At 37.4% G+C, this 27,586-nt stretch overlaps 1 protein-coding gene across 1 annotated transcript in view; it reads right to left on the bottom strand.

The window, feature by feature from the left end:
* CNOT4 (CCR4-NOT transcription complex, subunit 4) overlaps positions 1 to 25,883 on the bottom strand; it is a gene marked incomplete at its 5' end in the record, with an annotated part of 32,945 nt that extends 7,062 nt beyond the window's left edge. The window contains 8 exons of the mRNA XM_009583463.1: positions 11,289 to 11,786; positions 13,687 to 13,936; positions 14,223 to 14,280; positions 16,978 to 17,133; positions 20,895 to 21,019; positions 24,210 to 24,335; positions 25,156 to 25,257; positions 25,797 to 25,883. Of these exons, the coding sequence (XP_009581758.1) occupies positions 11,289 to 11,786; positions 13,687 to 13,936; positions 14,223 to 14,280; positions 16,978 to 17,133; positions 20,895 to 21,019; positions 24,210 to 24,335; positions 25,156 to 25,257; positions 25,797 to 25,883 (1,402 nt within the window). The remainder of the gene's footprint in view (positions 1 to 11,288; positions 11,787 to 13,686; positions 13,937 to 14,222; positions 14,281 to 16,977; positions 17,134 to 20,894; positions 21,020 to 24,209; positions 24,336 to 25,155; positions 25,258 to 25,796) is intronic.
* Positions 25,884 to 27,586: the final 1,703 nt, after the last annotated feature.

Below are 27,586 nucleotides of genomic sequence, written 5' to 3'. Positions count from 1 at the left end.
CCTGCTGAAAAGCAAGCAGTCCTGCAAATCTAGGTTGCAGTTATTTATTTCTTTAAGAACTCATCAGTATGCCATGTGTGTGAGCAAGGCACACAACAGTGCTACAGAAAAGCTTCAAATAAGCAAAAGAAATTCAGAGGAAAACCATCACGAGAGAAAAATAAACTTATTAGCAATGCCATGTACCTGACTGCACAGAGTAGCAACGAAAGAAGTGAAGAGACTACCAAGGTGTATTCAGTAATAGAATGGCTATTGCAATGACCTGCTTGTAAGAAGGCCCTTGTGAAATCTTCAAGGACACTGTACAGTAATAGATAGTTTTGAAGCCTTGGCAAGACAACCAGAATGACAAAGTTCCACCCAGGGCGGGGGCAAGGAAAAAAAAAAAAGATAGGGAAAAAAAAGGAACAGAAAAGACTAGCAGAAGAGTTTACCAGGAGTCTTTCAACTCAATTAGAAACAAACGGGGCCACCAGAAAAGCATACCCTTTGCAGTGGCATCCCTGTTAGTCCCAGCCTGGGCTTTGTGCTACCATTTTCACAGATGGCACAGATAGTCTGTGCTTTCCGTGAAACAGTCCGTTACCCTGTTCTGAGAAGTGACTGGGGCTTCTCTATTTTCATCTCAAAATTACTTTCCACTATTGGTATTTCTATTTTGCAAAAAGTTGTCCAATATTTCACTCGGGGGGGAAAGAGAAGGAGAGGACGTTTTGCCACATCCTAAAATGAAATGATCCCATTAGATAAACTCAAAAGCCTTCCATCCAAAGCTTATATACTTAATTATCAACAAAACAGTTATGATAAAAACTGTACCTATGTCACTTTAATATGAATAATAAGCTTGTTTTCTCATGGAATTTTTAAAACCATGAGTAAAACCCCATTTAGACTACTACGGTCTGAAGGATTTCACTCTCAGACTTCATTGATTCTCTGTATCTATGACTTCTAGGAATCCCACAATGCTTAAACCAAATGATGAAGTTTCACCCATTCATGGAGGCCTGAGAACGTCCCTGGCAGATTAAGGAAGATGGAATCTGTCCACATTTAAACAGCAGCGCTGCCCATCAGAAATACAAACAGCCACTTCATATTAGGGAGATATCAAATGACAGGAGCACTAGAAGGTAAAGCTGTTTGAAGGAAACATTTAAAAGCCTCACTGACATTCTCTACACACAAGAAGCAACTTGGCAATCCACGAAAACAGCTTTCTAAGTGCCATTCCACAGTGTGGATTTCAAATGAAAGTCTCATGGTCATGAACTCTAAGAGCTGGGGAAACGAAAGAAGTATACATACATACATACACGCACACGTGTATGTACATACACATACCTATAAAATCTGCTTCAGTAGCTAGGAGACACAGTCCACCCTCAGCTTTAAAATAATGCAAGTAAAGCAGCTTTTATCTTGATTCCACACTGATTTCTATGGTTTTATTAATTCCACATGTACCCAATTTAAAAGATAGCCACGTAAATAAAAAAAAGCACTATTTTTCAATTTAAAATAACTCAAGTGCAACTCAACATGTCAGTAAGCCAAACTATCAAGTAGAAGAGGAATATATTGAATTCTGAAGTACACACTTCAAAGGGGAAAATAAATTTTTCTAAATAATTTTTCTTTTTGATGAAGATCTGGCACTACAACTTTTAAGCTTTCTGTGACTAAATAAGTGTTAAGAGTCAAAAAATTGAATTCATTTTCAGGGGAAATCCTTTCTACAACATCAGTGAGGGGACAGCTCATCTTACATATTCAATAAGAAGATTCATATTTGCTTGTATGTACAGTGTCAGAATTTTATTAGGTTTGAGAAAAGCAATTTTACATTAAGTATTCTGAAGAGTTCTTGTGATTGACTTATACTTACCATGGCTCAAGAGACCAAATCTAACATGTAATTATAGCAGCCAGCCACCCAATTTTAAGCTATAAGTAAATTTCAAATTGAGATTCTAACTTGCTTTGAAAAACATGCTTGATTTCATTCAGATGTTTCCACAGTATCCCACCACTTTTTATTACTGACTTTTTAATCGTTTATTGCTAAAAACATATACTGGTCAAGTGCAGGACTTCAATCAAGTTAGGGCCCACTGTCCTGCATACAAAAGAGGCAATATATTCTGTAATGCTTCCACCTTAGTCAATAACATCTTTTTCATGTGAACTAACAAGATGCTTCTCATCCAAGAAAAGGACCCCATAAGAAAATAGCCAGTTCTTGCCACTGATAATCTTAAATATTAACATAAACCTAAACTGAGCGCACAAAGACTGTTAAGATACTGAAACAATGGAAATAGATACCTGAATCCTACACGCAGAACAGTTTGATTAAAAAGCTCAGAAAGACATGCAATTCCATTCATCTGAGAAAACAAAGTTCATTTTAACCTAACTATACCTACTGCTGACTCTTAAATCCTGCATCAGGGTTCAATCTCACCGAGTTACCCTAACTTGTCAAAACCCTTTGACCTCAAATGAAAATCCCGTGTGTACAAGTGTACTTGTGGGTACATGCATAGATACATGCATAGTTAAAAGCAAAATATACAGAATTTGCCCTATGGCCAATGCAATAACTAGAATTGGCAAAGAAAAATCAGTTCTTCAAAGCTATATCAATAATTAGCAAGAGCCTATCTAGTTATGAAGGTTCTGGATTCCAGAAGTACCCAACCAAAGGTACTCTGATCAAGGCTGTGAAACCAGCATTAGCACAGCAAATGCATACTCTGAGAAATTATAAACTCATTTTATATTTTTCCACATCTGTAACAAACAATTAAGTCTTATGTATATTTGTAGATACTTCAATCATTCTGTGGGAAGATTAGATAAACTGCAAGAAAGCTGAGAAGAAAAACAAACCTTCCATGACATGAAATTCATTCAGATTACTAAATGCTGTCTTCCAATAGAGGTGACCCACTTTTTAAATACTTTTTTTTTAAAAATTAAAACCTTTGGGAACAAGCTGAAGTTCAAATGAGGTTGTGATGTAGAAGGAACCAAGAGATGGCAACGGATGGAGAAGATCAGATATTTTCTTTTTGCCCTCAAATGTGTTTTTGGTATTGCTGGGAGGAGAAACACTTTTTGTAAAGCTGCTCTTTCAATTGCTATTATCCCTTCAGGATATTTCATTCATGCTCCTCCCCCAATACAATTTTTAAAAAGATTATGTTTGCCCTTTCTCAATGGTTCTTCAAGTTAGTGCATTTCGAAATGTGTTTACGCAGAAAGCCTAGGCACTGTCTGTGCTTTTTGCTAAAATTCATCAGTCATAATTCATATTTTGTGAGATGGACTTGACCCAGAAGGAGCTGAAGTTTCAGGTCTGTGCCCAAGGCACAGCCTCTTGTTAGACACTGCTACTAACAGGCGGCACTGCCAAGTGTACTAATTTCCAGTCTTTAAAGGGAAAATAAGGTTTTTAAAATAAAGGTTTTTATCTTGATTCCACACTGATTTCTATGGTTATATCACTAAGTCAATTACATCTTTTAACTCATGCTAGTGGTTTACCATATATTTTTAAGTGCTAGTTTGTATTTTAGAACAGTATCCAAGAGAACACAGCACCCCGAGGCTAAGCATCTGACTGCTGGAGGAGTGAGACAGATGCTACACCAGCCAATGGAGCTGCCTCTTACGCTACTGCAGAGCCGTCCTGAGATCTTATGGGTTACCTATGAGAGGAAGGCAAAAGTTCTTGTTCTATAAGCAATAAATGCAGTCTTCCATCCCTAAAACACAGGCAAAGGCCTGACATTTAGTGTAGCTGAAGCTCCTTTGGTGCAGTCAGAAAATTTGATGTGAAATTCCTCCCGTGTGCTTGTTTCCCCCTGTTTCTGGGGAAGAGTTACCCAAAAAGCTGTCAGGACTGATGGCCCAGAATGCAAATCGGGTCATCCACTCAGGCCACCTATTTCAGCCAACACCGCATTTATTTCAAAGTCTAGCAGTGTTAATGTGATTAGTCATTCCTCTGATGTATTGCAGCCAAGAGAAGTTAGAAGATTTTTTTTTCCTCACACTTTTTTTTCCTTTATATTTTGTCACATTTTCTTCTTCCGAAATAAAATTACACATTTAAAAATAGGCATATCTTACTACTCAAAAAAGCAGGATGCCTGTCTTTCACTGCCACCTCTAATAATCTTACAATCAAAGATTTTAAGAAATTCATAAGAGCTTAAAACCAAGCTCCCGAAGATGAGGGCACAGGTATTTATATATCGAGCTTTATTTGGAACAGTATCTCCTATGCAATCATAAGAAAAAATTCCACAGGGTTTTAAAAACAGTTGCAATATTAGCACTAAAGAGGCGCTGGGAGGGAAGGGTGGGTGTGCGAGATGAGATTTCGGAACAGATGGAGAAGTAGCACGACTTAAAGGACAGGTGCTATGGATGAAGTTCTCTCAGAGATCGTGACAAGATTACGCTAAGGAAGGCAGGCCTTAGTAGTAAATGCAGAAAGTGTAAGGGAGTTAAGGGATAAGACAGCAGAGGTAGGACAAGGAATATCCACAGCAGATTTCAAACAGTGTGACTACAATCTTGACACTGATTTAATATTTTGGAAATTAATCCCACTTTCATTTACTTTATTTTAAACCTAGCAGCACCACTCTGGGTGCATTAAAAAAAAACAAAACAAAAAAACACCTCCAAAGCAACGGAAGCGAGCAAGCCAGAAGTTTATTTTCAAATTGAATTTGTTCCATATTGTGCTGAACACTTCACCTCTTCACCAGTGAAACAGAAAATTAGTTATGATGGGAAATAAAAGGAGAATGAATTTCGGGGTGGGGGATACACACAGACACAAAGCACGTGCTAAAGAAAGGGGGTGGAAAGAAATGGGACGCAGAAGGCGTAAGGACTGATGAGAAGAACAAAATATTCAGCGGCAAAGGTCGCACTAAGAACAGTCATCTTTGTTGAGGAAAACAGGACACAGGGTCTCATCAAGGGTCAGTAAAAGCAATACTGGAAACAGTGGAGAGTCATTTACAAACAGTACTTTCCATTTTACAATTTCAAAGCAGCATTCAGACCTTTATTTTCAAATGAGGAGTGACCTTGATATCAAGGTAACACATCCACTTCGGAGAGGAGCTGCTCTGCACTCTGGAAAGATACAGGCCTTTGGAGGTGCCACACACGGCACCTACAACTCATAGTTGTATCACCCAAGATTTTAACCAGATTTCCTATTTTCAATATTTATACCTAATCAGAGAAAGACTTCAGAGAAAGACTTCAGCTATAGGCAGCCATAGACCTAACCTGGGGCACAGAAAAGACAACGTTCAGCTGCCATGCTTTCTGCCCAGCTACTGTCAGAAAGCCAAACGTCAAGGAAGAGCATCAAGTGAGCAAGCAGTCATCTTTAAAGTATTAGGACAGAAAATTAATGGACTAATGCATCTTTTACTGTTACAAGCAAGGCCATCAATACTTAAAACCAGCATTAAACCTTTCACATATTGTCAGGTCAAGACGAGAAGTGTAGCAAAATGCTCTTTCAATCACTACATCCAAATAAAGGGATGTGAGGCAGCACTGTTTAAGTCACATTGCCTGTTGCCAGGGTATAGGATTAAATGCATTTTGTACACAGCATTTGGAGAATTTTAAGTTTTACAACATGCTGAATTCAACAGCCATACTACTCGGGCCAGACCCTCTTTTAAAAAGGCACAATAGCAGAAGCCCTCCAAAAACCCATAAAAAATTATTATCCTGAGACCACAGAAAAGTGTCAGCTGCTATGCTGCAAATTGAATTTTTTCTGGTTCCACGACTGTATAAAACAAGCTGTGTTTTTCTTTGTTCAGGAGACAGAATCAACTATGAAGAATCAATCCAGACAGAGTAGACAAAGTCAAAAGGACAAAGGTCAAATAAGAAATGTGTTCCCCAAATAGAAATTAGGTTACGTTTTGAGAAAATACCAAAGTCAGACAAGGACTCTTAGTATTAAAGGCAGAGCATGTCAACGTTAATTCTGGTATCTCACCCTTCCCTGTGGTCTAAAGTCTTTTAAACAATATGATCATAGCCAACATATAGGGATCTTCCCGTATTACTAAAATGTTGTCCAAAAGATAACATTAGGCAAGAAAGGATTTGATTTCAAGACAAGTTCAATAGCTGGGCGCACGGAGGCCAGAAAATTTAAAGTGGGAGAAGAAGCAACACCATAAGTTCTTCAGATATGGAAGAGCTCAGGACGTAAAATAAGTGGGAAGAAGTTGGAGCTTCTTAATACAACCTTCATTGCTTTGCCCTCCCTGCTACCAGTTATTGCTTCACAAAAACCTAAATGCAGGCAAGACTCAAAAATGTGCATGCTCATCAGTGTCTTGATAAAGAATGCAACACCACTACCACAAAGACTGCTGGATGGCACCCGAACTTAATAGAACTGTCTACCTATTTATTGTCAATCTCATCTTTAAATATACATAATTCCATCAATTAGGCTGTGCATATTCAAGAGATATAAGCCACAACATCAAAACAAAAAGGTCTTGAGAGAACAAAATTTTGATTTGTCAGTTATATTCAACTACAAAGACTTGTGACATTAAACCCCCCCTGTTTTGAAGTTTCAGGAACAGTTCACAGAAGTCTACTGCAATCTCCACATCAATGGGCTTCATGGCTAAAATACCTTGATGGATTTTACAGTGGTTATCTTCAAGGACAACAAGTAAAACTTTTTGCTTCCCCTACCCTGAACAGGGTTTAATTCTTCGTGCTTCCTATCTGCCTCTGTGTCCACTTGACTACCTTCTCTATCTTAGGTTTCTAATATATTAATGATATACATAAATCGTCTGTTTGTGTTCAAGAAGCATTTGGACAATGCTCTGACATGTATGGTTTAATTTTTAGGCTGCCTTGTGTGAAGTCAGAAGTTGGACTCGATGGTCCTTGTGGGTCCCTTCCAACTCCACGAGTTTCAATGATTTATGTGGGAAGAATATACACACAATATTGCGTAGCATTAGTCTTGGAAGAGTTCAAATTTCAAACTATCTCATCATTATTGAATTGGTAAGTTCTTACAGTTAAGTTTTTTCTCATTTGGAATTATGTTCAGGATAATTATGAAATTAATAAATCAAATAACAGCCAGTGTTTCAAAGTATCAAGTACATCATCTTGCACAGAACTGATGGGAAAGGCAGACTAACCATTTACAACTTTTTTCTCATACTTTTAATTGTGTGAATTTGTTCTTATACTTTTTCTATGTAATAAAATCAATGAGTACCAACCACGCAGTAAACTATATATTTCTATTTTCCCATTATTAATATGCATGCATCTCATTCTATAAGTATCTGTCTCAAAACACACTGTTAATCTGAGACCTACTTTACTCTATGATCCAATACTATACCTATTATTTTAGAACACACCACCAGGCAGTAGGGTAGCGAAGATGACAGCGTATTAGCTATCAAATTACAAAGAGTTTCCTGTTATCCTAAAGTAACATAAAAATGAAGAGGACATCCACCCACATTGCTGTCAGTGGATCTTTCCTTTGGCATTATCTGCAGAACAAAGGATAGCCACTGTCCTATATTCTTAGGATAGCTTGCACACAATCTAGGGTAAAATTGGTTTTAGCAACAATCATGCTGTCCATGAATAAGAAGCCACTGAACTTTTCCCCGGAAGCACAGTTACACAGTTATAATTACACAGTAAATCATCTAATCCATCCCACGCCAGAGAAAAGCAACAAGCCTAAAATGTCCCTTACAATGAGAACACGTAACATCTGCTATGGTTTGCAAAATCATACGGTGGGGGGAGAAAAAAAACGCTAGTTTCGGAATCAGTCAATCAAAAAGTTCATTTAAATATGGGTTGGGGACAAATGTATGCCTGATAAATATGACACATTTCAAATATATGCATAATAAAATTATAAAGTCAATCGTGTTATTGTGTCATTTCACTGGAAACTGCAGAATGAATTTAATAAATACTGCTTCCTCTGAGAAATAGGCTACTAAATTCCATATAGAAATCATTTTTAAATGAGAGCTTAAGTAAAAAAAAGTAGGTAGTGCCTGTGTCCCTCCATTTAAATCTGGTGCACATCTCAAAACAGCCCTACCTGGAGATGTGGGGTTATGAATACAGCACAGCTCTGATTCTCGACTAAACAAAAGGTAGCTTCAGAACATTACATTTAACATGTCACACATGAGCATTTCAAATTCATGTGAATACTAATACCTCAAGCAGAAGCAGCAGCAGTTTAAAAGTTATCATTTTCTTCATACAAGCTTCCAAACCACAAATACGCTTAGTGAAATCAACTAAAATTGGATTTAGAAAGTCTAGAAAATAGTATATGAAGTTGTAATAAGTTTTTAGATCTGCTTGTTTTCACATAAATGAAATAGAAAACTTGAAAAGGGTTGATTAAATAGAGCAGGCAAACGCACAGAATAAACAAATGTGGGGGGTTTTGTTTTTTGTTTTGTTTGGGGGGTTTTCTTTGCAGTTTTTTGTTTGTTTGTTTTGGTTTTTGGTGGTTTTTGTTTTTTGTTTTCTGTTTTTTTTAAATGACTGGTCCAGTATTATCTGCTTTAGGAATTTATAGTCCTGTAAAAAATTGTGATCAAAGACCTTAGGAAATATGCAATTTCAACAGCAGTTGAGGGTCTCTGCTAGAAGACAGAATGTGAAGTTTCACCTGCACTAGGTTTTTTTTTTGCTGTGACATCTGAAACAGCTGAGTTGATGACATTTTCTAAAACATCCTAATACAGACTAACGAAAGAGCTAACAAAAAGGAGCTTCAGGTATACTACAACTAATCTCTCCATACTGCTAAACGGCTATTATGATATACACCGCCTTTCTAGCAGGTCAGCTAAAGTCTTTTATAAAGCACTGTAATAAAGTCCCATCAACGTGATTTCTCTGTACTTGTACACCACCTTCCTCCCCCAACCCCACCAGACAGCTGTATCTGTAAATCAAATGAGGAAACTAGGAAAATCCTATAATTATATACCTGCTACTGATAGATTAAAAGCAAGCATAAAGAACAGGAATTATTATTTCAAAAAGAATATAAAAGGAATTTGCTGAGAGACCTATACACTAGATACAGATTTGAAAAGACAGAATAATCAATAAACTGGAAACTATTAAGTCAGCACAAGAAAGAGGTATGAGGGCATCTCCTGACTCAAATTATTTGTACTTCTGAAGCAGTTAGATCACTAAAGAAAACCCTAGGCACTAAATACCATACAAATAATACAAATCCATAACCCAGCAAACAAAACCAGAACTATCTGAGACTTCAGCTGACTTCTGACAACAGAAGAAAAAGGAGTAATCTGTGTTTGTGCAAATGATTCTTTTTTCAAGATGTATCAAAGCTGACACGAAGATCAGTTGAGAAGTGTTTGCACTGCAGCAACTGCTGCTATCTAATTGTCAGCCAGGCAACTAACAATGTTTTCTGTAACAAGAGATTAAGACCAACTCAAAGGAACTTTCCATAGAGACTACAGCAGATGTTTATTTTCTGTTTTTAGCACTGTATCTGCCAAAAATATTTTGAGATTAATTGGTTCTAGCAGTTGCATACAAAAAAGGATATACTTAAATATGAACTCTGTTGCCTTAAAACATATGGGGGAAGTACATGGCATGGGCTGTGCATCAACCAACACCACACAACTGGCTCTTCAGGAGTCATACCAAGGATCTACGAGTCTTCTACAAAGAGGTCCATTTTCAAACTGCCAAAGGCAACTGAAGTAATGCAATTTAAAGAATACTTTTGCAAACCTAGAATTAACATGTACTACACACAGATCTTTTTCAACACTAAAGGTTTTTTCTAGTCCCCCTAGTCCAGAAGATAGTCTTCTTACTGGCCCCTTGAACTAGCAATTTTTAGAACTGAGTGGTAAAGTCAAAACTTGATGTCTTGCAAAGTTCCTGGATGTCTTGCAATGTAGTTTAGGGGAAGTGCGCAACGATTTGCAGTGCTATGGATGCTGCTTTTTTGACTCCACATCAAAAATACCCCCCCCTTCACTGTAACAAACATCAGTCATTTTAGTCTAAAAACTTTGCCACTGCAGGTATAAAGAATTTTGAACTACTTGCATTTGTAGCCTGGACCAAGTGTTTATACTATGAATCAGCCTAAGGACCCTACAACAGTACTGTAGCTTCAACAAGCCTTCAAAGAGGACAAAGTACAGGGAAGTAACAGCCAAAATTAGCTCTTGTACTAGAGCATCAAAAACACAGTGACTTTTTCTAGGTCACTTTCTTATAGTATAGCTAGTACTTCTCAAAACCCATGAAAAGAAAACGACACTGGCAACATCTCAAAGCTACAAAGAGCTTACAGAGACTTTCTACCTGCAGTTCATTATACACTTAATACAATTTTTTTTCCCCCCATTAGGAAAAGAGAACCTGTTTGGGCCAAGCTAAATCAGAAATATGGAAGGACTTCAAACTCCAGAAGTGAATTTTTAATCAAGACAATTATTGTTACAATTAGCTCTTTAGTTGTAACGTTTGCTGCAAGAGCCTATCAATCCATTCAGGGCAGCCTGAACTGGCCTGACTGCACATTTGTTTTCCTCCAATATCACAACCCTCACAATCAGGATGAATCCTCTTACACACATCGCAAGCATCCATTCAGTGAAAGATTAGCATAATATTAAGGCCATCTGAAGTACAGAAATGAACAGCACTGAATGTTTTATTGTGCAGCCATTTGGTTATGCGCAAGAGGGAACAACCCAGCCAAGACATCTGGCACAAATTACCATCATTACAATTTTTTGCACAATTTTAAGAACTCTGGTCAGCACCTGCATGTTGACGTGGAAGTTGCAATGCGCTTCCAGGGCCTACTCCTAAGGAAAGCCAGTCTGGCAAGACTGAAGAATCAAAATACCAATCTGCTTTGGCACAAAGTTAAGCGGGCACAGAATACTCCACCTTCCTTATAAAGCTCAATATTACAAGGCTAAATATCCAGATACATTTTTTTTTTAAAAATGGAAAGGGCCTATTTAAAACAATATCCCTCCCTCAATTCATAAACCTAGTATGACAGTCAAGAGATACCACTCTACCACTTATAGCTGGCTATTCCCTTTTCCTGTCCTGGCTCCGAGAAGCTGAAAGCATGAATTAAGTCATATTCACAGCTGTCCCGATTCACCTACCTGATATAGGGATCCCTCCCAGACCTGTGCTGTGTTGTGGTGGGAGATTCAAGTCCAAGAAATTACTATTTGAGGTGGGATTTGCTGTGTGGTTCAAGTGCATGATGCTATTGCGTGGGAAGGCCATCCAAGGGTAGCGAGCTGCTTGGCCTGGAAAACTGAAGGAGTTGTAAACTGCTCGATGCTGTTGAAACTGTGGGAACCTCTGTGGCATGACTGGAAAGGTGCTACTGAGAGAGTTGGCATTTGTGGGTGCAGCAGGATGCAGGAATCCAGAGCCTGGCCCTTTGGCAGTTGTAGTGTGTGGGGTAGGGTTCTGAAGAGATGTGGGCGAGAGGGAAGGTTGGTCTTGCACTGACAGTTCCTTCTCAATCAGGTCTGCTAAGGCTTTGCGGGTGATGTCAAAGGGGTCAAACCCTAAGTCGTCCTCTTGCTGTTTGGAGGAACCAAACCCAAAAGCCGCTTGCCAGTCTGTGGAGGAGGATACTGGTATAGTTTCTGTCGGAGAGGAGAGGAACAGGATTTAGAACAAGAATTACTAAGTATTTATCCACAAAAAAATTTCAGCCTCAGTGTATCTGAATCTATGTTGCCAGTTATCTTTCATATAAATCTTTATACGTACCCCAAAGACACCTAATTCATCAGCTTAGAATGCCATTTCCAGATCAAACTGTCATAGACTTCTACTTAAGGTGAAGTGGTAGAACTGGCAAATAGTATTTTTACTGCAGAATTGCTCTGTTCCTAAACTACAGAAAAGCCTTGTCCATTTTCAGTAATAGCACCAAGTAGAAAGAGACCAATGAACAGTTGCTTAGAACCTTCTTTACACCCATATTACTTGATGGAAGTGTGACCAAGCACCAAGTTTAAATAAGATTGTTATTCAGTTCGGTATTAATGCTGTGCTTCAGCTCTGCTGTACAACAAACGTGGGGAGGAGATGTTCCCTCTCAAAAGGGGGAACCTCTGAGCAGTGGTTAAAAAAACAAAAAAAAACCCCACTGTCTACCATTATGAAGAAAAACAAGCCAAATTCTTGAGTAGACACCTTGATAAAATAAAAGGAAATAAAGAACTGCATTACAAGATATTGTTAAATATTTTGAGGCAGTGTTGCAAAAAAGGGTTATCAGAATTTCCCTGCATTTTCAATTACTACTTCATTTCATTACACTGTTTAAGTTTCTTATTCAGGTTCAGTGAATGCTGGGTCTAGTTTCACAGCATTTTTCCTCAAAACTGTGGTAATGCAAGCTGATGAGTACAAGGTAGTATCACTCACAACATTAACTCCCTCTGCTGGTAGGGAACCTGGTCTGCTGTTTTAAGTAGTTAAAATTAAGCTCAGTATCCTCTCTTAGAAAAGAAATCTACATTTCTATTTTCACTCTAAAATCCATGATGATAGATAAAAAGAGTTGCTAGACAGACAAAAACTTGTCCTTTGTATTCTTATTTAAATAGCAACCATATATTTTTTATTAATTGTGAAACAAACAAGATCTCTACTACCTGGAAATTGTCTCTCACTGCTACTTAATCCTCACAAAATTGGTGCTTATAGTACCTTAGCAGCAGGTAATTTCCTTGGTAATAAAATATTGTTTACAAACAGGATTATGACATCTAGAAGTCAGATAAATGTCAAAAGAGGACTAATCACTAAGTAAACCAACTGTGTCCTAAAGTATCATTTACACTCTATTTATTACTGATACTGTTTCATTTAATTTTCTAACAACTCCGTCAGTTTTATAATTTGTGAGCCCTTCAATATTGTTAACCATTCCCAAGACTATGTAAATACACCTAAAATGATGTTTCTTTCATATAAAGTAGTATTTCATAGGAAGGTACCTGGAAAATACAGGTATCTTTCAGTTGATGCAATTAACCATATTTTTATCTTTTCTGAATGTATATAATCTTACTTCAGAAAGAAAAAGATTGGGCACTTTCCGGTAACTATGCAGGATATTAAAGAAAATTCTGAATTCCACTGCACAGCTTAGATGTTAGAATTATAGATCATAACAGATTATTACACTAACATACACTGACACCATGCATTTTCCCCGCTCTCAATAAAAACCTGTAACATTAAATATTAAGCATACATGTCACATCCTATTATTTAGGCAGGCACATGGCTAAGGAAAACTGAAACAAGCACTCTGATAATTTAGCCATGCAGCTGGAAAACTCTGTAAAGTTTCTTTTAGAAGAAACCCTTACGTCAGTGCAATTCGTTTGTAGTTAAGCAACAAATTTTAATCATTTGTGAAGGGGGGAAAAACAGTATGGAGCAAGTCCTAGAGTTTTTGGTTCTACACAGTTTTAGACATCAGTTGCAAAAGCAAGCAATACTCAGCCACGTAACCTGTCTACATACCTGATGTGAAGAGGCTCTGTGGTTCTGGTGCTGTGGGCCAGTCATTTGAAGTCTGTGGAGAGCTGGGGAATGGAGGAAGCCCACTAGGGATGGGGTTAGGGTGCCGAAAGTTGTCAGAGAAGAGCGACTGTGATTCTGTTACAGCCCCTTCAAAAGGGGACCGTGCACTGTGATTAGATGAACTGATGGGTATGACTGGATTGGGTTTTGTTAAACCAGGCGGTGGTGAAGGTGTGTCACTGTTTGTTATCTACAGGCAAAAGAGCAAGAGAAACTATTAGGACATGAGTGTTTATAGATAAAAAAATTCTTCACTAATACAGTTGAAAAATTTCCTCAAAACTTTTGGCTGCGATTAGGTTAGTTAATATATAGTTCAGTACAAGGTCAAACGTAAATATCAACTTAGCAGTAGCATTTTTTAGTTTTGTTTAAAATTATGATGCACTTCAGAATGTATTTGCTTCTCCAACTACAAGTTGCACCAAGCTCTCAAACTTAGTTCTTACTTTCACAGTACTTATCGTAGGTCTTACCTGCTGGGAGCTGTCACCATTTCCTATACTGAGGGAATCTGAAGGTTTGTCAATAGGGCTGCAAAAGTGGGAGGGGAAAAGAGACAATAAGACATTCGAGTATTTAACATGAAAAGCAACATTTGCTTTCATAGTGGTAGAAAATCCTTGAAATAAAGACAAAGCAAAATTAATTAGGAGGAGTTAAGAAGGAAAAACATCCACTTATTTATGAGACTGGTTTTTTTAATCATAAGCATTCCAGTCATTTGCCATATACTGTAATACTTCTTCCCACCACTCTCCTCTCTGTGTGTTGACTGCCCTGTTAAGGAACAAAAGGAAAGTTTTAAACATCTTCATAATAACTCTATGCCATTCGAAAAAAACAGGACTCTTGTACTATGGCAATATTCCATAGTAGCCAGTTCCATCTATGCTACTACTGGAGAGAAACTTGGGAACAGATTTGTTTTCCAAATACCTAAGTTGTCAGTTCCCACACAAGTCCTAAATAGATCTGAGGAGAGATAAAAGATTAAACTAACTATTTAGTCCCGGTGGCAAGTTAAGCTTCCCACCAGCCTTCAAGCTTTCACTAGCAGAAATTAGTTCCAAGGTAAGAAAACTGAGTTTTGAGATGACAGAAGGGGAAAAACACAGGAAAAGATATAGCATAAAAAACTGCCAACAAACAGAGAATAGAAGATAAGATACAGCAGAAAACCACCTCAGAAAGCTATTCACTGGGAGTTAACATGACTCGGCTGAAATGGCACATCTCAGGATTCAAGATTCTGACAGGCATCTGTGAGTTGCATTAATTATGCTCAATATCACACTAATGAAACACTATTAGTTCAAGTTCAGATTAAAATCTCTGCTTTACAACTTCAAGGTACTATCATTTTTACCTACCCATAAGAGAAGATGCACAAGCTTTGGGCTGCACAGCCCAAAACAAGGTCCTACAAACAAGGACCAGAAGTAAGAACATGAATTTCAGTTCCATTAAGAGGCCACAATGTGATACAAGTCAAATTACAGGCATGATGTGTTAGCACAAGACAAATATATATATAGTAATGATTTTAACTGGGTGCAGGCTTCAGATTGTAGCTACACCTTGTTTTCAAACACCCCTCGCTGCTGCAAAGTTTAAATATTGCATAGAGCCACATATCAAGGTCAAAAATTCTTAAGATTGCTTCCCTCCATATTTGTTCTCCCCATCCCAGAATAACTAGAGTCGAAACCCAGCAGAATTAATTCTTCTCCATTCTAAAGAAATTGTATAAGAGTAATCTGTCAATAAAAACAATTTTTGTGCAAAAGAACACTGATTGAGTCGGTATCTCAAAAAGATAACTGAAGCTGAAGTATTTATGACTATAAAAGAAAAATCAGAGGAATATACTTGCAAACAAGCATTACTCCAGTCAAGATTTACAAATACTTTCTACTCAGTGGTCGAACAGCATGAATAAAGTTCTTCCATTTGGAACAAACTGCCTTGGGTTAGTAATTTCTGAATACCTATAACATGAAAGTTTGCTGTAGACTCTTCACTACACGGTCATTCTGATTGTAAAACTGATATTCCAGCCAAATTCTTTTCCCAAAGCTGCTGACAGGAAGTCACAATGCTGCAGTTTAAAAAGCTATGTGTAAGACAACTTTTAATGACAATCTAAGTGCTGAAAGTGTTTATTATACTTGAACCTGCCTAAGGAGCCTTTAATTGTAAGACAGGCTTCCAGCCCTCAGGAATGAAAAAGATTCATTATCTAATGGCTAGAATATTTTTACCTACATTTAGTACATTCTTTTCAGAAAAGATAAGAAGGAAGCTGCATGTCACTACTGAGATGCAACCGTAGGATCTCTGATCACACCTCAACAGGACTGCTATTAAGCCTAACAAGAAGGTACCACTGTCAACAGCACTCACAATATTAATGCATTGGTTCAATACTGATTCAAAACAAAGATCAGCTACCTAATCGGCAACACCACTTCTTGAAATATTCAGGGTTTACCTTGTTATTTTCCTATCCAACCTCTGAATGAGCCCAACCGATATTACCTAAGGGGGTCCATAAAAAACAAAACAGCACGACTACTGACTACCATCGGAACTGCAAGTAATGCTTATGAGGACACCAGTTCTATTCAAGGAGGGCACCAAAAGAGGAGAAAATGTTGGTTAGCTATAACGTAGTTATTGCAAGCAGATGAATTACTTCCTCTGCACAAAGAGGCCTCTGCTGAATCTGCTGCCCTGTTGTTCCTGTTACTGAGTGATAATCAGGGAACCCTCACCTCTGTAATTGTGTTTCTGGAACACACCACTGTAAAGAGATGACAGATATTCAGCCCTAACATTTAGCTTCCTTCTGTTGAAGCTTTTCCAAGTGACAAGCCTCCTGATGTATAGCAACTAGCATGTTACTTTTGTGGAAGCTTCTGTATAGAAATGAAGAGCTCAGCTCTGGCTGGGATCATGCAGCTATATAAGCTGTTGATTCCCCAGTTATTCAGTTCCCCTCAGCCCTTACCTGTACCATCACTTACTAACTTCACGTTTGGGGTTCTCCTGCACAATCTGCCAATCAGTCTTTTTGACACAGGCTAGGCTAGGCCCAGCTTTTTGTGACCTGATCAGGATTTGAATCCAGCTCTCCAATCAGAGAGAGAGACTGGAGGATCATTCCCTCCACACCAATCAGTGAGAGAGAAAGCAAGCTATCTGAAGTATAAAAGGCAGCACAATTACCCGAAATCTGAGTGTGCACCATCTGGAGTCATGTGTTCTGGGTCTGTGCCATTTTCTAATATAGGAGGCGTTTTCCTGTGTTCCATTGTTAAACCGTTGGCTGATTTACTTGAACTCTGTAATGATGGCCAGGCATCTTTGTTATTACTGTTGGGTCTGGAAAAAGGCAAGAGTGGAGAAGAAAAAAAAAAAAAAAAAAAAGAGTTCAAGTTATGAAGAAAGTGTTTTTAAAAATTGTAAGCACTGGGGAAATGAATCCTTGTGCCAGACAATCCTTAAGAATAGATTAATCTGGATATTATTTCTCAGATTTTAAATGGTGATGACTTAAAAAAAGAATTAGTGGGGTAGGGAGGGAAGAGAGAATACTGGGGGGAATTCTGTTTTCTTCACTGAATAGATAGCTTCTCTGCCAACACAGAAGTCCAAACTTATCCATTTGTGGGGGGGGGGGTTTTTTTTGTGTATTTCAGTTTTTGGGGGAAATCCATCAACAGCTTCAAGTATTCAGACCTACACACCTTGTTTAGAATTATTTGCTTTATCCCATAAGTATTTGTAAGTTCTGTAAATCAAGAACTAAATAACTTTTTTTTTAATAAATATTTTATATTCCAGGCCCTATCAAGCCTGGCCCCAACAGATGAAGTTTGTGTTTTGTGCCTACACAAGAGTCCACAGCTTTACTAACAGACCATGACACCAGTCAGATCAACACACTGTTCATTCAAGTTACTGCCCCCTTCATTTCTAGTTTAAAGCCATGATTACTTCCCTTTTATAAAGTAACATTAAATTTAATTTCAGAGTGAACATTAGATCTGAAAGAAGTTCAAGAGAGGACTCAAAGCCTAAGTTTTTGCTGAAAATAGCTATATTTTATATGAATTGAAGCGAGCTGGAACATCATCTATAACTGAATGCATTCAAATACAGTGTCAACCGCTAACCCTACAATCTTACTATAACAGATTTGCCTTTGTGTTCTCCAGTTCTTTAATATTAACTTTAGCTTTTCATTTGCTTCAATTTGGATGCTGTTTTTAGTGTCCAAGTGCTGTCTTCATAAGGAACAAGCTTTCAAAAAAAATTTTTTTTAAATACGTATGTTCCTCCTGATGCCCCCCTTCATTAATGTGTTCTTATTAGATGGTCCAACATTTACTCTACATCTCTAGGTCAATTTAGTAAGTTCACAGCTGCTTATAGCAATTGTGTTTCCTACTCTTATTCAGATAAAATTGGTATTACTAGCTACCCTCAAATCTCAGTATTGTCAGATTTGCTATTTTGCCTCCATCTTTTCTCATGTAACTATAAAATATGTACATAGATGAGCGCCTTGACCCGATTTACAGATCTCATCTTTGCTTTGTACACATTTGAAATGAGTTAGAGATAGCGAGTTGATCAGATATTGAACATCAAGGAACGAAGACACGTCATCATCAGCACAATGTCAGTTATTTAATATTCTTATCCTTACAAAAATGAGCTGTAATCTAGATATAACAAGACTTTCAATCCATTAGCAGATTTATCTGAAGTATCAAAATTTATGTCCACTCTAGTGCAAAGCCATCTCTATACTAAAACTAACTTTAAAATGTCACAGTTAGAAGTCAGTTTTGCATCTAAGAAGAAAGGTAAAAGAGAAAGAAACTGTTTTTTGTTTTGGGGTGGGTTTTTGTGCATGTGGGGTTTTTTTGTTTTGGCTAAGTTCAAAGATGCATGCTTCTAAAGGGCTGTTCTCTAGAAGACCAGCAAGTGCTTAACAAGAGTTTCCACCTGTAGCATAAGAAAGCATTCATTTTTTTCAGGAAAAAAAAAAAAAAGAGCTTGATCTGTTTTAAATGTGGAATATACCTCTAATTGTAGGAGAATGCAGTCACTATGACTATCAAGTGACATACCAAGAGCTGAGTACCCACATACATAAAGTGGCACCGGGGAACTTTAATGTTTGCCTTCAGCAGCAAGAGAAAAGGTCTGCAAGCAGGACCTTTCAAATTAGGACACAATTGTGAAAAAGCATTTACGTACAGTTTAAGAAACTGTTTTCTACTACTGGATATTTATAATTAAACATCTACTATTTAGAACTCAACTTCTGTTCAATTCCAGAGTGAAACAGAAATCCTGCACCCCAGAAACACAAGAACAACCACAAAATTGTCAGAGGCTCTGACAAACTGCCAGAAATATTAATATCGTATCAATGAATTAGACAAAAACGAGAACCCGATTGGGTGGAAAGCTGTGAAGGAGAACAACACGCATTCCTAGCTCACAAGCTACATTTTGTACTATGAGATGGGACTTGAAGAAACATTTCAAAATCCCAGCTGCCAGAAGAAATTTACTTTGCAACCCAAAAGGTGGTGCCTAGCCATTAGCAAAGAACAGAGTGTGTTATGATGATGCTGTTCAGCTGACAAGAGAAATTAACTCCAGACCACTTGTTGCCTTTAGAGTAACATGCCATTTTTTCCACAAACACCAGAATGTTAGCACCACAGACTGGCCAAGCTCCAATTCATAATCACTTTCTGAAGGCTTAAAAGTTTGCTGCAGTTTCAAGTAGAGCATTCTTTCCTCGCTGGTATCATTTGTTTTGCTGGGATCTAATTAGGTTTCAAATTAAGATTAGTTCAGACTTCGAACATAAAATAATCAATACCCAAATGCAGGAAGCGGTGTATTTGCTTTACTCACTGCACTGTACCTTCCCAGTCAATACTGAACCAGTGCCCAAAAAATAAGAAGTGGCACAGTCCTTAAGAAAAGATCCAACTGGAGGTCCCGACCACTTGCAGTCAAAGAGCATATGACACTTACTCCAGAAGTTAAAAGAAAATAATCCCAGTACACCAGCTGGGATACCAGTGCTCAGAATTATGTTCTGCTTATTCAAGCTCCATTGGCAATATTATAGATACAGTACCCACTTTCTTGCTTCAACTGTTGTGCAGTGATGCTGCCAGTGGCAAATTATTGTCTGAAAAATTCAGTAGTGGATAAACTGGCACACAACCCAAACCCTGATTACAAGGCCAAGGTACGTACAAAGTGCAATCTAACTTTTACATTCCACTCTGTCCATCTCACTGTGAAAATCCTACAAAAAAAGTGGAGGAAATTCTTAACAATTTTTATTTCTTTATCTTAAATATGATATTTAAGTGGATAATTCACATAAAGACTGATGACCTCAGGCTTTCATTTATCTTTTTATGACTGTGTACTCATATGGGCAGAAATCTTTGCATAACTTACTGAACAAACTACTCCAACAGAATATTATTTTAACAAGCAGCAATAAGCGATATCTGCGATTACAACATAGTGAAAAATTTACCATTTAAGTTTAGTAGATGAAACCAAGAAATCTTTTATTCAAATCTTGTGAATTCTTACACAAAAGAAAAACTGATTTTACTTCCCATTTCCAAGGTCCTTACACCTAATGTAAGGACTGCACTATAAATCACGATGTAAAAAACACAATAAAAAACACACATCAAGACTATAATATGTCCAGTTGTGAGAGTACAGACTGCATTCATGACACCACACCAAGAAAGCTCACATCTGGTCTCTAATAAATTTTATGTGTTTATGTAAATATAAAATACAAGGTCTTCTTTCAGAATAAGAATACCTCATTCCGAACTAGTGATCCAAATGCACACAGCAGAAAAACATTTCTTCACTAAGACTCACACTCACTTTGTATTAGAACAAAGTGGTGCATATGTCTCTGCACGGAGAAGAGCAATATCAGAGTTTATCGTATAATAGCCACTAAAAACAGCAGGCAACTTAGGGGATGCAATAGGAATAAGAAAGTTTTCTTTGGGAATAACCAGAAAGAAAGCATAGCCAGGCAGTCCAGCATCAGTACTTACGCATCATACCTCTGCAGTGCTGTCACTTTGTTCTTGTTCTTGTCAACTGTACCCGTAGATAATTGGAGAAAGTTGGGGTTTAGTTTGTATAATTCTTGCAGTAGTTTCTGTTCATATTCCTGGTGCTTACCCGCCTAAGGAAAGAGAAACTCACAATGAATTAATATTGCTTTAATATATATAAAAAAAACATTTTTTTAATATATAAATGTACATATGTACGTCCCCAAGTTTAGTAACTGAGCTTTAAGAAGTTAACAGGTCACTCCTGACTGAAACTCAAAACAGTGCTTCTCAATTTCAGCACAGACATGATCTCAACGGATCTAAAGCTTGCCTAGAAATCACTTGGATATATTTACCAATTTATAATTTTTTTTGAGACTTCTAAAGCAGAAAAGTAGTTACAACCTTATCAGAACTTGCTCTTCAGTTCCAATCAAGAGCTTCACAATATACCTTCTAAATCACAAACAGCTAAATCTCCAAGGCAGTCTGCATTTGATATATCAACCATACTAAGCTTTTCAGAAGATGGGAAGGAGCAAAGAATCTCTCTTTTAAACCAAAAACTTAATTTTTAGGTGTACAAGTAGTGTGAAAGCTTTGAAATCAATACTGAAGATATGATAGATAATAACATGTGTTCCAGACTTAAGATTCAGAAGGCCTGATCATAAATCTTGGCACTTTTCAATAGTTGTGTAATTTCCACTGATTTCCAAGAAAGCAATATGAAATCAAGAAGAAAGTTTAAGGAATGTAACAAGGAATAGGAAATGAAGATTCATTTAAGTCACCAAGATCAAGTATAATCCGCTCAAGACTTCTGAAGGAACTCATATGTGAAACTGAATTCCTGGCCAAGGTATGTAGCCTATCAATTTTAACTGGCAGTTAGACCAGACAACTGACAGATTGCCATTGCCTTCTACAGAAAGGGCTGTAGAAAAGATCCTGTGAACTACAGGCTGCTAAGTTCAACCTCCATCCCTCCTAAGATTATAAAGTCTATTTTAAAAAGAAAAAAAACCGCAAAAGATAGAAGTTCATGGATAAACACAATCTGCTGGGAATGAATCTGAGCATCTTCTGTAAAGGGGAATCCTACTTCACTAACATGATGAAATTTTATGATAGTATCAATAAGGAGAAATAAAGAGGATCCACAAAATTTTCAAAAAAGCCTTTGATAAAGTTTCACACCAGAAGTTATTTACGAAGCTGCCCTGGGATAGAGGAAAGATTCTTATGTGGATTGAAGGTGGTTCAAAGAAAGAAAGACAAAGGTAAGACTTGATGGTCACTCTTAGGGTGCAGAAGCAAGCGATGAGGATTGATGACTGGCATCAGTTTTATGCAACACCATCGGCATGCGTGAGAAAAGTGAAGAGCAAGTTCTTTGCTTACAATACCAAGCTCTTTGGGTAGTAAACTGCCATGCTGGTAATGAGGAACTCCAGAAGAACCCCAGGGAACTCAGCAAACAGGCAAAGAGGTGGCAAATAAGCTTCACCACAGACATGTCAGGTAACACACCAAAGGAAAAGTAGCCTAAACCATACTAATGCTCTATTGACCTGTGAACCGGCTGTTACAGCTCAGAGAAGAGATGCTGAGGTTACTGCCAACAGATCTCTGAAATGGTTAGTTGATTATGCACTGCCAATCAAACAGAAAATGTGCTGGGCATTATTAGGAAGGGCACTTTAAAAAAACAAAAAAAACCAAAAACCCAAACCAAACAAACAAAACAGAAAAGCCACCCCACACTACACACAAAACATTGAGGACTGCTATATTAAACTTCGCTTCCCCCATATCATGAGTATGATGCATCTGACCTCTGCATCTCAAGGAGGACACAGTTACAAGGTACAGAGAAGGGCAACAGAAGTTATCACAGAAAAGAAGGAACTGCTTTACAAAGAAGTTTAAAAGCCCAGGAAGTGTGTGATTTGGAGAGAAGGCTGAGAGAGATAATATCAAGTTTTACAACATCAAAGGCAATGGATAACGTGAATAAGGGTTTTGCTTTCAGCAAGCACTACAATGCTAAGACTAGGGGACACTTGACAAAACTAACTGAAGGCAAAAGAAAGCATGTCACAAAACAGCTGGTGAACTTCTGGGGCTTGCTGCCACAAAAGACTATAGGGTTGACAGTATCAGCAGGTTCAAAATGGATTAAATGAATTCATGGCTGACAGCTCTACAAAAAACTAAAAAGCCTAGACAGGAACACACCCTCAGTCACGTGTAACAGATCTAGGTGGTGGGAGAAATACAGGGAAATGAAGAGGGAAGGTGGCCTCATTTGCAAGTTCTCCTTGAATTTTATCTCCTATTGCCATTATCTGTGACAAAATATATACTACAGGGACTATTCATTTGAACCAGCAGTGTATTTTTTTGATTTACGAAAATGTAGCTGAAATCCTCAGAAATAACTGCTAATTTGTAGAAAAAAATGTTTAATAGATATGGACATTCTTCCTTATTCTCTGGCTTACATCAGCCTAACACATGAAATAAAATCTACTTGTACAACATTTGTGCTAGCATTAGGGGTGGGGACCACCTGCTTCCTGGACAGACCACATGCAAAAATTACAGCATGGATGCAAGGCTGGCATACTTGAGATTGAGTTTAAAAGCTCTACCATACCTCATGTAGAGAGAGAGACCCAGACCCAAAAGACCTCAGAATGCACCACCTTTGAGAAAGTAAAGCTATCCATTTACTTGCTTCTCTACACTAGATAATAAGCATTCTGATGTTGAGATAGTAAAAAAATCCCCGTATCAGTATTTATACTCCATTACAGTTACCCTCAATATTTTATTTCCAAACGGTTTCTATACCCTTCACAGGCTAAAAGGGATATCAGAATTCAGATAGCGTAGGCAAATCACAGTACAATAGTTAAGCCATGATAACTGGCCACATACACAAAACCTACAGGAACCCCAGATCTGCACTAACTTCTTTCAGAGATTTAAAATAACATATGTTACCTTGCATTGGTATGAACAAAGGGCAAGTAGCTTACTCAAGGTTATTTGAATTCTTGGCTAAGAGTTTATCTCCATCTTTTTGACTCGTGAATACACAGTGGACTTTTCAGCCTTTAAAAGCATCATGCAATGAAAAAATTTAACTAACTGTTCACTTCAAATATCCAACAGGTTAATCACCTTTTGGATTTCAAAATTAATCTCTGCCGTAACATTCAGCAAAAGGCTACATTATACACATATTAGACTAAATTATATACAATACATACATGCCACATTTCATGTGTTTCCTATTATTACACTTACCTGCATTTCCTCTTTTGTGAAACTGGCTGCTTCATCTCCCAGCTCATGTAGATACATACAGTCTGGTTTTGGACACTGCATATTTTTTAGAAAATAACTGCAATATTTTGTGGTACCTAATGATGCCTGAAGGAAAAAAAACCCCACATTATTTAAGTACTGGAGGTTAAGAATGCCTTTTACAGTATAAGAAAAAAAGCTATATTTGCAAAAAAAAAAAATTCCTTCCCAAGATTTGGAGTTCCATCATAATGCATTTTTTGATGCAGGTGGACTAGGAAATCCATTTGTAAGAAATCTATATACTTGAGGATTAGATAATTAGGGTGTATTTCTATTTTCATCCAATCTAAATAAACACCAAAATAAGAGCCTCGGTAAATATGTGCATACATAATCATAAGAAGCCAAATAAGTAGTTATGAGTTTGTATTACATGAAACTGGTTAATGTTTTGTAGCAGGGTCAGGAAATGAATATTAACTAGAAGATTTTCTATAAGCCATCAATTTGGCCAAGTCAGCCTGAATACCTGTTTACACAGATACCAAAAGGAAAAAACTTGCATTTCCTAGGGAGCTTTTGAGAGGTGTCGTGTTTGGACTACAGAAATGCTCTGTAAAAGCAAATAATCAGGTTTTCACACTGTGCTATTAAGCTATATAGCAAAAAAGCCACTGTGGGAAGGTGGAAGTGGTGCATCTTTCTTCGTCTCAAACTTTTGTTTTAAGAAGTTACCTGCTAACCCCCTAAAACATTGCCTGCTGGAAGCTCACTGAAGTTCCATGTTGTGATTAATGCTAGGAAAACAGGTGAAAACCCAATACTCAATAAACTGGACATTTTTGTTCATCAACACAAGCATATCCATACAAATAAAATTTTATACTATGCACTGATATTAGTGTCCTAGCACATATACATAAGAATGTAAAAGTATTACCACCTTAAGTGTTCTGCCGTCTACCACCACATTATTAACGCATTGTATGGCTCTGAGAGCATCTTCTGACCGAATGTAGGTTACATATGCACTGGCACTCGGACCCTAGAAAGAAAATATACCATATTTTATTTATTTTCTTCTCCCCCCAGATAGATCTGAACATTAAGTTGCTTTTGTAGCAGCTCACTTCATAAACTGGTATATTCATGGCTAGATGTTTTTAACAGGAAAACTGACAAAAATGGTAGAATTCGTAAAAATTTAGATGTGATGCATAAAGAATGGGGAAAAAAGAAATGCATCTAAATGTTGCTTGAAAATTCTAAAAATACTTAAAGGTATTTTATCCCTGAAATACAGATTAGTGAATAAATGCCACATTGCTGCTTCTTTGAAGGTTCTCATTCTGTCTCACAGTTTTTAATCTTTCTACATTGCATCTTGCATTCAACTTTAAGAGTCTGGTTGGACAAAGCCTCAGTAATTTAACAGTAATTTGACTTTTGCAATGCTGTATTTTTTTTCTTCTTATTTCTTTAACTTATTGCTTAATCAGAAATAGGGAGCCCCAGATTCACTCTGCACGCATGTATCTTCTCTAAAGGAATTAAAAAAAAAAGTCACAAGGGCCTCTGACTTACCTGTGAGCCTGCATATGATGTGCTGTTATTAATGACAACTTTATGTATTTTACCAAACTTCCCAAAATATTCTGGTCGTTTCAAAACCTACAAGAAAAGAAAGTTAAAGTGGTATAATGGAAAGTGAATTCATACAGGGCTGTACTTATTCTTCTGCGTAACTGTGCAACTAAGGGCTTTAGCTAATAAAAAAATAGGTCTCTTCTACAAAGAGGAGGAAAGCATGTAGATATAGATTTGTTTTCCAACATTGAACATGGCTACTTGCAATACAGAGTACATTACCACTGCAGTAAAGAACTTAAATGAGGGATATTCCACATTTTATGTTGTATTTTAAAAATTTCTTTCAGTACTCAGATTACCCAAACCTTACCCTGGTTAAGATACATCCCATTCAGCATGAAATACTCCTGTATGTATCTATCTTATAATTTGAGGAGAAAATAAAAATCACATTCATTCCAGTTTTAAAATCAATAACCACCTTAAACGTGCATTCAGATATATTAACTGCTAAGAACAAAATGCTGAATCCTGACTCACTTGCCCCACTCCAAAGAGAAAGAGAGTAAACCAATTAGCTTGAGATAGCCTCAAGTTTTCAGAAGACCAGAATAAGTACAGGAAGACAATATATGACACTTCCCAGGGGCAAGAAAAAGTTTTGGAATCATGCTGAAATAACTGAGTATCACATCCCTGAAGAAAAAAAATACTCCCGCCTTCCCTTCCCTGCATCAGTTAGTAATTATACACCATTTTGGGATCCTGTGCAAAGCAGGAACTTCTCTAGCATATTAAACAACTCTGTTGAATAACGGTTACCTGTGTGCCAATGGAATTGGCAATATATCTAACACATTTGGTACCAAAAGCCTTTCTTTTTCTATCCCCATGATGGAAGGAGGTGCAGAAGTACTGACTACTCAGACTGAAGCTAGATAAGCTAAGGGTATTTCTAGTTCTAAACAATAACCTGAGACGTTAAAGAGGGAGATTTGTTCCCCCAGCTCCGTCTTCATATTAACACTGAACAGTACAGTTAAACTGTACTGATCTGAGAACTTCTTTACCTAACCACCTCCTCTCCCTTCTCAAGGGAGCATCAATGTCTTGGAGATCTAACAGCATTAATCACATTTGGAACATCCTGTAGAACTACAGGGCACATTGTATAGACAACCAATCGCTCACTAGTCTCTTCTGACTGCTCTTCACTTGATCTACACCGTCCTGAAAGATCCTACACATCCTACACCTGCCCTCAGGAATCATTCCAGAGCAAACTGACAATCCTGAGTAAAGCAGAAGAGTTTTTTCACTGTCTTGCAGATTATATACCTGATAAGATACAGCAGCATGGCCTTCACAATTTTCACAAGAGCATGTCAACAGTAGTGGATCCACCTGTATTTCATTATGATCCACAGATCTATTTCCAGAAACAGCAAATAGCAGCCAATTTTCTCTTCCAAATCATCTTTATTTGTGCAGGATTTTTTTGCCTGCTTAAGTGGCAAACTTAAATTGAATATATTGAATACCTTTTTTTAGCCCATCTCTGTTTCAGACTAGGTTTCTTGGAAATCAAGTCATCTTGGTGCTATATGCAATATTCAATAAGTACACATTATCTTCTGGTATGTCAGTGAGAATACTGCTACCACCAAACCTAGTACAACCGCCCCTTACTTAATAAGTAATAAATACTTAATAAATGCACTTCTAATTACTTCAAGTATTCAGTGTGGAATTATCTAAGGTTGAAAAAATTAACTGTTTTATTT

This window comes from Fulmarus glacialis, unplaced genomic scaffold (assembly GCF_000690835.1).
Source record: "Fulmarus glacialis isolate BGI_N327 unplaced genomic scaffold, ASM69083v1 scaffold40298, whole genome shotgun sequence".
Taxonomy (NCBI): Eukaryota; Metazoa; Chordata; class Aves; order Procellariiformes; family Procellariidae; genus Fulmarus; species Fulmarus glacialis.
Note: the sequence above shows the minus strand (reverse complement) of the source record. Positions and strands in the feature narration are given on the sequence as shown.